This window comes from Pocillopora damicornis, chromosome 4, assembly GCF_964200805.1.
Source record: "Pocillopora damicornis chromosome 4, jaPocDami1.2, whole genome shotgun sequence".
NCBI classification, from domain to species: domain Eukaryota; kingdom Metazoa; phylum Cnidaria; class Anthozoa; order Scleractinia; family Pocilloporidae; genus Pocillopora; species Pocillopora damicornis.
In genome coordinates, this window is record NC_142673.1 from 1,025,591 (window position 1) to 1,038,780 (window position 13,190).

Genomic DNA, 13,190 nt, shown 5'->3' on the forward strand with positions numbered 1-13,190 from the left:
TCTGGATTTAAAGTTGTTACAAATAAAACAGTATCCGCAAACCATTTTAAATCGTATCTAATGCGAGAGGTTGGTGAACGTAAACAGAGGACTTGCACAAGAACTGGGCTCAACGTCACTTGCAGTCAGCGAAGCTATTTTTTTATTTTTTTTATTTTTTTTTTGTAATCAAACGGATTGGGATGAGATTTAGGCATATGGAAAAGTATGGACTTGGTCATTGGACCCTTGGACTATTTTTTGGACCATTTTTTTTTACCATTTTATCGAGGGGGGGGCCACCATTAGGACTCAGGGAGGAGTGGGATGCAGTCCATCAGTACTTAGGGAGGGGTGAGAGGCAGACCATTGTTACTCAGGGAGGGGTGGAAGACGAACTATTAGTACGCAGGGAGGGGTGGGAGGTGGTTATAGAAGTAAATGCTACTGATTGATGGAGTTTTTACTGGACCATACAAATTTTTTAGAGCGGTTTTTTTAATTGACTATTTTTATGTCAAAATTTTTTAGCTGGGCTGTTCTTTTGTCATGCGAATGTGAAACTGCCACCTAAACACTGGACTTCAGTTGTAATTGAAAATATGAGTCACGCGTGTGCCTTTAAGTCGACTTGTTCCAGCGCTAAATGACACTCACCGGTTATCACGAATCATCTTTCAGTTGCTTCACGTTTCCCTCTGTGTAGACAGTATACCATTACTAAATTTATCTATCTTCCTCTTGTCGTTGATTTTATCAGACGACAGAGATCACGGAATTGCCGCCGGGTCCTTAGTCCTTACTTATAGAATAGAATCCATATGCACTATCGCAATTTTAACTTTTGCACCTTTACTATAAAAACATTGTTGATACAATCGTACAGTACAATCTTCTCTATTTGCAGATACACAGTTTTCCGGCTTAACGTTAAGTGTCATGTCACGCATTCCACTTCGTACATTGACGATTAAACAGCACAGCTTCAACGCTGGATAAAATTAGGTTTGTCTTTTATGGCTTAAGGACGCAATTTTTCTTTCACATAGCCGATGCATTGATTCATTAAATCAACACAAGTGCAAATTACAGAATTACCTTTTTTTTTGAAAATTACAAATTTCCAATTCCCTTTTGCAAATTGCCGATTTAAGTTAATCTCACAAATAACCTTCTTTCATTTTGTTTCTTTTCGAAAATTACAGAAAGCCCTCTCCGAGACAATAACAAAACGACTTCGATACTTTCCAATGATTCGATAGGAAACTTCATAAACTTACTAGCTAAAGCCTCGCCTTCTTCACCTTTTTTTTTTTTTTTTCGTTTGTCATTTTGCCTTATTATTAGACCTCACCTGGGTCAGTTTTGTTTGTTTGTTTTTTTTTAATGAAAGTAGCTAAAATTAAAGAGTAAAAAGCATGTATGCATTAACAAATCATAGCGCAGATGAGTTTATCATAATTATTTTCCCAAAAACATTCACACAGTTTGCACATATGTCCTTTGCGTGCGATATAAACTTGATTAACAGTATCTGATTAACAGTTAAAAAAAAACAGTATAAAAAAAGGGCATCACGTCAAAATCTTGCATCTAGTTTGAATATCCATGCAGTGATACAAACATTGATTTCCCATGAACCTGTTTGGTGAATGGAAGTGGGATTGAGGCCTCTGCCAATAAGCTTGTGCTTCACTGCTTATAAATCAAAATCACTAATTTTGATAAACAATCAAGTTAAAATGAAAAAAAAACTTGAGCAATGTTTAATTCCATGGACATAGCCATTAAAACGCTTTAGTAACAAACTTATCTATGCCGTACGTTTTTTATCGCCTTTTACGACATATACTTGGAAATCATGGGTCAACTTACTTCCGGCTAGTTTCCAGTTCCATTGCGGGGAAACAGTCTCGCTTTGTTCGATCTTCATTAAGTCGCTCGATGAATATGAATGAAGGTTATGCACCTGCAAGTGCTCTTTAGACGCCTAAGAGGGAAAGAGTAACTCGGTTCCAAGAGGCTCTCAAGGCTGATAGTCGCTTACTTTTCCAAATCGAACATTATAAAGTTCATGTTTCAAGTATTAGGCCGTAAGAATTTTAGCTTGAACACGTAGAAGAATTACTTACATGGGCACGTCCTTGCAAACCAATGTCCGCTGAACTGTGAAACAAGCTCACGTACGCAGGAAAACACGCTGATAGCGCGGAAGAGATGAATGAAACAGAGGACTATTGGGCTACTGTCGCCCACAACACCATTGCAATCGGCAATTTGCAATCCACTTAAAACCAACTGAAGGTAATAGACAGATACTAACAGAAAACGCTGAATCATCGCTGAGTTTTATTGTGGTCTAAAATAACAAATGAGTAATACAGACAAAATCGAATTATATCAAGAAATATATTCAATAAAAGTTCCACAGATCAGCACTTGCCTATAAGACCCGGGCCTTGAGAATAGCAGACGACTAATAAACAGTTTTTATCGAATCGCGTGTAGGAAAGATCTTTCCAGCCAAAGTCCATGAGAACCGAATTCCACTGCAATATCATGATCGCTTTTTCCCTGCGCGTGCATGGACTTAATTTTTTCAGCCATCAGCTTCCCGAGCACAGATTCAGCAGGTGAAACTGCAGGCGCAGCTGGTCTTGTAAAATTTGTAGCAGACATTACCATCAACATATTCTTGGAAAAGAATGACTCTTCGACAGCCTGATGCATGCTTAAGGGAAGCGCATCCGAACTGTTGAGGTTTTTCCATTTTGGGACCATTTCTTTCAACTTTTCCCAGCTGCGATCGTTTAGAGGCAGTTTCTCGAGCAATGGGCGCAGTTCGTCTTGCATTGTATGATAGATTGACTCCAGCTCGTCGCAGCGTTGGCGCAGTTTGGCGATTGTTTGCTGACTTGCCTTCTGGTTTTTGTAGTTAGAAAGTTCATAGGTTGGAAAGGTAATGTTACTAAGAACTTTCTCGCTGGCTGTCTTCAGGCCAGTTCCGTCGTCGATCCACGGCAACGCCTGCAGAACCGGGGCATAAACATCCTCGTAAAAGGCACCGACGGTTTTCGATAGAGAAAGTAACTGATTATACTGGCTTTCCATTGCAAACGACCTCAGATGAATTGTGAGGAGACTTGAAAACTGTTCGGCAAAGAGGTACACAACCTAGCGTGTTTCCAAAGCAGATAAGTGTGTTTTCATAAAAAGCTGCTGTTTTGTGAACCGAGTTGTTGATGTTTACAAGCTGTGACATTAAAGGAGAAGTACGTACGTTAATTGGCGTGGGTTCTTCAACAACTAACAATCCGCCGGATGTGCGTGACTGATTTTCACGATCTACGCCAAGTGAATCTGCATAGTTTCACGTTTAAATTGCAGGCAGGTGAAATGGCGAACGCTGAGATTCACAAGGAAGGTCTGATGGTCGTCTTAAAATATAAAGACAAATTGAGGAAACATAAATCTAAGATTATAGGGGAGTTCACTATACCAAAGGAAATTTTGAAGGAAAGATTTTGTAATAGGGTCATTGATGCTAATCGGATGAACTCTTTGGAGTTTATTCCCTGAAGAGTTTCATTGTCGTCATTGCCTCGGAACAAAGCGTTAATGACAACAAATACACAACAACACCACTGGTTATTACATGTACTCACAACACAAACTCATTTAGCTCCTTTCGATCGAGTTGAGAGGAGAGCCCATTTCTTCGTTCTGTAAATCATGGGTGTCGGTATTGCAATAGCGGCAGTTGCCATTACAGCCACTTTAGCAAGTGACGTCGCCTTCTCTGTCGAAGAAGACAAGAAGCAAAAGGAACTGCAATCAGCCATGAAAAGTGCACAGACCGCCATCGATCACGCGAACGATTTCTACCAGAATGTATACAAGATCGTTAAAACTCGGCTCGATCATTTGAAGCAGAGCATGAGGAAACTACCAACTGATGTTGTGAACAAACTTAATGACGAACTGCAGTTGAACCTGAGCAATCCCAGCAAAGTTATCAAAGACGTTGGCCTGGCCCTAAACATCACACAAACTACAGTTGGGGTGGTTGGCCTTGTCTCCTATGGCCTGACCAGCGCTGGAATAGCTGCAGCCGATGGAATCGTTGCTGATATAGGAGCTATAGCCGGGGCAGCAGGTGCCGCCCTGGCCGTGGCCGGCTTTGGTTTGACGCTGTACACCGGAATAACAGCGCTGAACAAACTGAACGATGCTATACATAAAGTGAACGGTAAACGACAACAAGCTGATGACGCCATGACGAAAATGAAGAAGTCTCTTGATGGTCTTCTCTCTGCACTGGGAATGAGGGTTGGAAGTTATGAAACCCTTAGAGACATCTCCAATGACTGGGCCACTCTCGCTGCAAACTTCGACAAGTACGCGACCGCATTTTACTACGCCATGACAGGATTCGCCATGAAGAAAACCCAGGCACAAGTGAATGCTTTCCTTAAAGCAAGGCATTGCCCCACATTAAAGGACGACGTACTGGTCTTGGCAAATCTGATTCAAGAAAACATCCTAAAAATGATGAAAAATGGGAACACCGATGAACAAATAATCAATTTCTATGCTAAAAACAACCCTAAGGAAGGACTCCGTTTTGTGATGGACCCATACTTTGTCAGCACACTCCGATCTTTTATAAAGTAACCTTCAATGCTTTGCCAGCTAAAAAATATTCATCTTAACCGTAATCTTACGATAAACCTAAGTTTTTTAAAAAACAGAAACCTTCTGATAGTTTAGTTTCTCCAGGCTTGATATCGAACGAGAGTAATCTTGTGTCAGGTTTGAAATTAATAAAACACTTCAAATCAATGAGAGAAGATTTAAGTTGTTATTTCATGATTTGAGAGGAAAGAAGCGTTCGCAGACCGCAGGTTAGGCTTAAGTCTTCAAAACTCTTTGCGGAGAAGCTCGATCTCGGCTCGATGTACAGCGGCAGTTCGGGAAATGAGCCTGCGCTCCTCCTCTTAAAGGTCCCCTTCTGGAGAGGATAGGTACAATCGATGACCGCCCACGAGACAACGGCGCCCAAAACTCGATCCAGTCTGTACCCATGAAAGCTAGAAAATCATGGCTGAAGTAATGCGTCATTTCCGGTTATAATCAAATGAAAGGACGCTATAAAACAGTATACATACGTTTAAAGAACGAGAAAGTGATCGTACTGTAGGCTAGATGGCATTTGCTAATAAAAGCCTGATAAACGAAAGAAATCAAACTGAAGATCGTAGGCTAGTAGTAGGCTAATAGTAGGCTAAAACTCTATTGTCGAATGAGTTATCTCTTTATAAATTTCCTTCAAAGCTTTTGCACAGGCAGTTTATAGAATATGGTTGATGGGACACTAAATTCTCACGAATAGCCGACGAAATAGGGTATGTTTTCAAGTCAGGAGAATGTGCTATAGATTTTGGGAATGAAAGGGTTGAAAGGACTCGCCAAAACACACCTTTTCGTCTGAAGAGTTAAGTAATAAAAAGAGGCCTGTAAAAGCCGAACGCGTTCTAATGGCGTGTTAAGTGAGGAGGCCAAGCGAGGGGGACTCAAGTGTTATTCACAGGTATTTGCTAGCTCCCTATAAAACATGCATTGAGGATGCTTATCTAGCTGTATAGCCCTATATCAAACTCAGGGATATCATAATCATAACTGTCTTTATCCCGGTAGATCTCGCGTAAGTTTTACCCGAAACATTGGAAATGGTTTAACAGGTTTTATTTGCCTTAAAAGTCACAATACTACTGATAACAAGATTTCATTGATTTGTAAAAGGTTAATTCTCGCGACTTAAAAAAAGCGATTGTTAGTGACTAAAGAAAATTGAAAATAAAATAACCTGATCAGCCAACTTGTTAAACAACTTTTAGAGTTGACCGCTGATTTCCCAGTCAATATGCATCAAAAGAAAATTATATCGTGCTCAGTGATTAACAAGGCAAGGGAGCTCCTCATTCTAGCGGACTAGTCACGCTAGTGTCCCACAATGTTTAAAAGTTAGGTCACGCTTGTTTGGTGCGTACTGCATATTGTCTCAATTTCATTAATTTAAATTCATGGCAGCTCAGAGGAATTTTTTCGATGACACCTCTTCCAAATAGTCAACAAAGAACTCTTGGTCGATGAAGACAATTTTTCTTTGATTTTCTCTCTAGAAATCTAGATGAAAGGTCCTTCTTACTGAGTCAGCTCTTTTCTTTACCTTTCCCAGTGGCCAAGGCTCACTCACAACTGTACAACCAATCCTCTGAGAGGTCTAGCCATTGTGATCACTTTCTTAATGAATTACAAATAAAAGGTATAATAAAACAAATTCCTCCCTCAAGATATCGGCCACAGAAAGGTTGGAAAATTACTACGCAGTTCAACATAGCCAGTGAAAACAGCTACTTCTTCACAACTATAGAGTTCTAAAACAGGTGTTTATTAAGAGAGACTGCACCAGTAGCAATAACAACAAAGATGAAAGGTTGATGTATTTGCAGGCTACGTTAATACGTTAATCTCACATAGATGTTACATGTAATTCAATTTTCCTAAAAACCTAATTAAATTAAAAGAGAAATTATTCAACTGAAAAACTCAACACATCTTGTCAACCACCAAACTCCTAGTTTACACAAGTTTAGATGACACAAGAGGCAAATTGTTCCTGCCAGTTCCCTGTGAACTAGTTTTGCTTTTACATTTCGTTCAACTCTTGCATGGTCTGATCTAGTTCATCTTTTACTTTGTTATATTCTTCCTTGGACCTTTCCAGTTCAGCTGCAGAAAATTGAAATAAAGTAAAAAGTTAAAAAATCATTTTAAAATTCAGGGATAGGTACAAAAGCAAAGAACTTCTTACCATCCAAGTTATCAATCTCTTTCTCCAGTTCTACCACCTTGGCCTCAGCTTGAGTTGCTCTCTCTTCAGCCTAGTGAACAAAGTCCTCAAGATTTAATGATAAAATTTATGTTGTAAATTCAGGATCTGTCAAGGTTACAATGTCTTATTTATCAATATACAAATACTGAAAAACAGAACCATATCAAGTGTAGCTATTAAAGAAGAAATTTTCTATACCTCATTGTACTCAGATTCAAGTTTTTTGATCTTGTCATCATAATCTATCTCTCGTTTGGAAGCCTGACAATGACAAACAAAAAATTAACAACATGTACAAACCCAGAATAATTGTTTAACTTTGAGTATATCTACCCAATAAAAATTCAATAATTTTCTTTCAATGGTTGAAGTCTGTGCTTGAGCCAGGTGACCCATCCAGTCTGAGCTTATCCCAGTTTCTCCCAGAAGTGATTAACAAGTGACTTCTCACTAAAATAACTTTAGATTATCCAGCTAACAGGTCATGAGAATATTGAGGAAAATTAACAATCAAATCATGGGGAGTTAAAGGGTTAATCAGTCTTCCCTAACAGTTTGCCGATACCCATTTTTAACTCCTGACCTTGGTTGTTTGAGGGGTGGTTGATGCCACCCACTGGATAAATTGCTATCCAGCTAACAGCATAGTATGTTTTATACACACTTATCCACTGGATAGCGTTATCCAGCCTTTGAACAAACAAGACCTGGGTGGAGAGAAGTACTGTGAAAGTAAAGTATTTCTCAATAGAACACAATATGATGACCTGGCCAGATATTGAAACCAGACATCTTCACCCAGAGTCCAGCACACTATCCATGAAGCCACAGCCTCTTCCTCTCTTTAAGTGATTTAACTTTTAATACAAGTTGCCTTCACAAATTAAGTGTTAAACACTCACCTCTCCTTCACTGACTTCTAAACTTCGCAAATTGTTTCCAACCAAGGTGACCTCTTCCTCCAGAGTCTTAACACTCCTACAAACAAAGTTAAGAGCCTGAGTATAAGAACATGAACAGAGAATAAACAAAAACACTGAAACATTGTTCAACAATGCCAAAGGTCACTTTGCTTGCACCCCAGAACTGTGTTTGAAATGGTACTATTGGCTGGAACACCATAAGGAACATATTTTAAGGATAAGCTCGTGTGTAAGAACTGTCATAATATCTCTTACACCCTAACAACAGTTTTAATATTCTTCATTCAGTTTTTTCTTTACATTTCCTGAGCAGCTGACAAGAAGAACTTATTCAACAATCATACACTTCTTTAATGAGTTATTATTAATTTAATTTATTTAGCTTTGCCTAATTATCTCAGCCAGGGAGACCACTACAGCTTTAGCCTATTACAGTGGATCTGGCATTAACAATAACAAGGCCAGACCCCCCCCCCCCCCCAAATTCCCAGTAAACAGGCCAAACCACATCACAGTAATCTCGTGCGTGGGTTCTTTAATGTCCCCTGCCTAACCAAATTGAATAATTAATAGAAGCAGGAGATGGGACCTACGGTTTGTTTGTCCTTATTTGAGAAGACTACAATGTCTATCCATTTCTTGACATTATAGAAAGGTAGCACATTCTCCTAAATTATTTTAAGACCTTGAGTGTTGGTCCAGCCGGGACTCTAACCCCTGACCTCCCGCACAACAGTCCAGTGCTCTAACCTATTGAGCTAACTTGTTGTGACTTTGATGTGCAATTCAGAGGTGATGATACAGTAAGAAATTGGATTATAATCACTCTTAAGGGTTGAAGGGTTGGTCTGGTGCACAAAAACTGGACTGTGGCATACAAATATCATATTTACTTGAAAGTAAATCAATGATTTGTTAGCTCATTGCTGGAAAAAAGTGGTCAAACTTATTTTTACCCTTGAAAGATAGAGCTGGCTTGTGTAGCAAACATGTAAGTGAATGTAAAGGCAGACACGGAAATGTGCCTTGCCTAATGGACCTTATGTGCTTCTTATAACACCACAAGAGTTCTTAATCCAACAAACTTGTAACAATGTAGCAGTTCTCGTGATAATTCTGGCTTTTTCCTTTTGCTGTAACGCTAAAAACTAACTAAAACCAAACTTACTCTTCTGCTTCCTCAGCCCTGTTTTCTGTTTCTTCCAATTCATTTTCCAGTACAGCTATTTTTGCAGCAATCTTGAAGGAAAAGTAAAATGGCAATTAAAACAATTTTAAAGGGCCATAATTTTGGCTTTTGCCATTTTCATAAGCATGGTGAAAAGCTTCCAGAATACCAATCCAATTTTTTATTTACACAAAATAAAAGTATTCCTCGTACAACTGAAGGTAGCTTTCATTTAAGCACATAGGGACTATTGTGCAATGTCAAGTCTTTTCTGTTAATCATTCTACCAATCATCATTCATAGTAAGAGCAGGTAACTGTACAGCTAGCATAATGAGTAAATGCGTCAAAACATTTTACCACATAACAAACTAAGAATGACAAACCTCTTCATACTCTCTCTCAGCTCTTTCAGCTCTCTCTCGTTCCTCAGCCAATTTAGCCTCAAACTGGGAAGACTAAATGAAGAGTAAAACCACATTTAGATAAATATCACTTGAGGTTTAATTAAGTATGGTTTGAAAAAGTAATCTCCTGATACAGTTCCTGTTGAAAACTCTTTTGAAGCTCTCCTCTTCTACATGGACAAATATAATTGTATGCAGGACTGTAATTAGAAAATGCAATAGATATACAATCTGAACTGAGTACACAACTCAATTCAATTAGGCTTATGTACCAAGCATGACCTGTTGCTTAGCAACACATCCTTCTAAGGTGTAGGGCCCATGAGCACGATCCCCAAAAAACTTTGAAGTTTGAAACTCTCCGAGATGTGATTTCCAACAGTTTGGGAAATATTTGAGTAACCTTCTTTTACTCAAGCATTGATGTTGGAATCAGTTTAAAAATGCATAGTTTCTGTCTTAAACCACAATTCATACAGTAGATGGTACAAAATGGTCTGACAGTCAGTGGGTCTGGCCACCTACCAGCTTCTTTGACAGTACTGGTACACCACCAATATTTCTACTCAATAGATTATGACAATTCACAGTACTATTTTCATAAAGTAATTCGGAATTTGCAATCTCGCCTATGGATGCAGTTATTTACCTCTAAGCAGCCAGATTGCCTGAACCAAAAACCAAAATCACAGAGGTCTCATTTAGATTGATAAATAATGCTACCAATATGATCTCTCTATCAACAACATGCAGTTTAGTACAGTATATTATTAAGGTTCACTCTAAGGCTTACAGAATTTGTATAAGGCCAACAGCACACTAGATTTTAAAGGCCATAGGATATAGGCACACCAGTGCCTTAGAATTATTACTGTGCTCTCATTTGCTACACTCTCCTCTTCTGAAAGCTCCCAGCAAATGAAACTGGCATAGCTTGCTTACCCTCTCTTCATCAGCCAAACCCCTGTTTTCCAAAACCTTCCTCACTCTGAGAGTAAAGAAAAACAAGATAAGCTACTTAGCACATAATGACAGCTCAGGCTGGGTATCCTGTGAAACTAACCCATCTTCACATGACATCTCCACAAATTGAACTTAAGAAATTATACCTGTATCTCATGTGTATAGCCCTATTTCTTGGGAAAAAACAAAGGTAACTTAATATAATTTTGCAAATATAGAAACCACCGGTCAAATTGATAGAATCAATCCAACTTGGTGATATAAATCTGTCTTCCACCAGCCACCATCTGAATTGTAATCATCCTATGCTGGAAGCTTGCCTCCACTTGTAAGTAAGCAAGTGTGGTTGTTGGGTGTTCAGTTCAGGATTGTAGTTGAGCCATTGTGAAGAAGTAAAGCTAAATCAATCATGCCCTAACCCTCCCAAGATCTAATTGTTAACTCTTTCCTCTAGCTGTAACACATACCCTTGTAAATCAGTTATGAGAATTTGGTGTTGGATAAACATAACAACTTCTACCTGATAAGTTTGAGTATTCTCATGACATGTTTGCTAAATAATGTATGGATATTATAGGGAGAAGTTAATTGTTTAACACTTCTGAGAGTTGGATGGTTAAAGTTTAATTGCCAATGGTATTAAAATTAGCTCAGTTAACCTCAAAAAATCTTACCTTTCACTCTCATCTGCTTGTGCCTCAGCTTGTTTCAGTTGTTCTGTTATTGTACTAAGGCGTGATTCTGCAGCATCCAAATCATCTTCAATCTGTTGCAACTCTTTTGTTAAGGAAGATACTTCCTGTTCAGTCTAAAAATTAAAAGTTGGAAAATAATTCCAAAACATGACTGTGAAATCACACAAAGCTGACTTTTCAATCAGATTTTTTAGGATACAAACCAAAAATCAGTTGATTACAACTAAACAGACAGTAGGGGAAAAAGAGAAATTGCAAAATTAACAAAGCTGTAGGCAAGGACAGAGTAGTGCTCTGGATAAAGAGAAGAGCTCTCCCTTGAAAAATGAGATATTCATTTGGTTAGAAAAATTTTCTTTATCAGCCATGACTTAAAACTCTTTCCTCTGACAGCTCTCTGCCACAACAACAGATGTTAACTCACTGAGAAACTGGCTGACTGTTGTGAACTTGACGTGTTTCAACTGGCACCATCAATAGTTCTGTCTTCCATTGGCAATAGATAAATTCATAAAATGTGACTCATCCTATTCATTCAACAGGTATATGATTTCTCAAAGATGGTGGGACGTGCCAAATAAATTTATGTTATCTACATGTATCTGTAGTTACTTTTTACCAGTTCAATTGATAGGTTTTGATCTACTCTAGTGATCTAGTCATGATGAAATCGAGAACATTTAGCAGCCATTTCAGCGTCATATTACCATTGTTTGTGGAAGAGACACACTTGTGTGAAGAGAAATTGCGTCAAATATTTTGTAACTGTGCCAAATATTGAAGTCAATTTGATTATACTGATACCATCGCTGTCGATTGCCAGCACTAAATCTTTCATACAGCTTCACTGACAGGCAATAAAACCTTGTGAAAATTGTGAAATATTCGATGAAAAGAAGAGCTTGGAAACTACTGTAACTCGACCACAGCTTTATTATGGATCAATTTGACCCAAAGATTAGCTCTGCGTCAAGCGAACAAGCCTTTATCTGTTTTCATGAATAAAACTTACAAATGACAAGCTGACTAAATAACCACTCCTCTACTTCAAAACAGAAGATCGTCAGCAAATAACGGAGCATTTTGCATTTCCATATAGAGAACCGAGCAAAGGAATTTAGGCCGGCCATATTTCTGATCAATCGGGCTGTTTGCAATGAGTAAACCCTTCAACACGAGCAATATATGTTGAAAAGAAACCTTTTTATTACACATATCGAGCAAATTGCCATACAGAAACTGTCCAAAGTCGATCATAGGGTAGTTAGTAAAAGTAAAGGGTTAACAACTAATGCTAAACGAGCTGATCGTGACAAAGAATCGAAGTTGTACTCACTTCTGCGGCTCGATCTTTCGCCGATTTCAAATCGCCCTCTGCTTTATCAGCCCGTTTTTCTGCATCAGCGAGAGTGTCGCGAAGAACAGCCATCTTTTTCTTTATCTGCTCCATTTTGTCTGTTGGGAACTACTCGACCAAAACCGATATTAAACAAGAAACAGTGTGCAGTCTTCGAGTGACAAGATTTTGTTGAACACAGAACAACGACTGACGCCCAGATTCCCAACATTCTAAGCCAGATGCGTGCCATTCCATATATGGAGCGAGGGACTTACCTGCGGCATAAAATTATCACGGATTTTTTATGCGATCAACATTTTACCGGCTTAACTCGCTTGTAAATCCTCCATGAGCGGATTTTTTTTCTATCAGTTTCTCAGGTTGTTAAGAACAGATGAGAATCGATTTTCTTTTTGATCATTTTGAAAGTCCTATAGCACTCGTAAACAAAAAAATATTTCTTGAACTCGTTGGCAGAAATATCGATCGACTGTGTTTTCCTGAATAACGGGAAATTAGAGGTATTCGAAACAAGAAGTTGTGGAATTCGATAATCTTTAAAAATGGAGTCGTGGAAAGAAGTTTTATACCTTCGCAATAATTCGAGAACCATCGGGGGAATTCAGACTCCTGATGTAACGCGATGACTGATTTTGTCACGCATTAATGGATAATGATGTGTGTTTTGAAAAAAATTACGATCCAATTGACCTAAGAGGTAGCTGATTTTGTCTGTGGGATAAGATAACAGTAAAATATTCGAGGGAGAAAACCACTTGAATTCAGCGCTGGCGTTTCAAGAGGAAACAACACGGTCGAGCA

General features: G+C 38.6%; 1 protein-coding gene and 1 long non-coding RNA gene across 2 annotated transcripts; both read right to left on the reverse strand.

The window, feature by feature from the left end:
- Positions 1-1,342: 1,342 nt before the first annotated feature.
- LOC149046376 (uncharacterized) lies at positions 1,343-2,219 on the reverse strand. Its single transcript, XR_016185679.1, has 2 exons — positions 2,112-2,219; positions 1,343-1,969 (listed from the first exon to the last, which is right to left on the reverse strand). It is a non-coding gene; the product is annotated as an uncharacterized LOC149046376 (long non-coding RNA).
- Positions 2,220-5,709: 3,490 nt separating this feature from the next.
- LOC113672724 (uncharacterized) lies at positions 5,710-12,565 on the reverse strand. Its single transcript, XM_027189057.2, has 9 exons — positions 12,366-12,565; positions 11,009-11,142; positions 10,314-10,359; positions 9,351-9,422; positions 8,966-9,036; positions 7,777-7,852; positions 7,073-7,135; positions 6,854-6,923; positions 5,710-6,771 (listed from the first exon to the last, which is right to left on the reverse strand). The coding sequence occupies exons 1-9, from the start codon at positions 12,477-12,479 to the stop codon at positions 6,689-6,691; spliced, it is 729 nt and encodes a 242-aa protein (XP_027044858.2). The 5' UTR covers positions 12,480-12,565; the 3' UTR covers positions 5,710-6,688.
- Positions 12,566-13,190: the final 625 nt, after the last annotated feature.

Coding starts and splice junctions, on each gene's coding strand:
- LOC113672724 (XM_027189057.2), bottom strand. CDS start 12,479: ATGGAGCAGATAAAGAAAAAGATGGCTGTTCTTCGCGACACTCTCGCT. Junction 9,423..10,313: donor GTTTGGCTGATGAAGAGAGG/GTAAGCAAGCTA, acceptor CTCTTCATTTAG/TCTTCCCAGTTTGAGGCTAA. Junction 7,853..8,965: donor AGGGCTGAGGAAGCAGAAGA/GTAAGTTTGGTT, acceptor CTTTGTTTGTAG/GAGTGTTAAGACTCTGGAGG.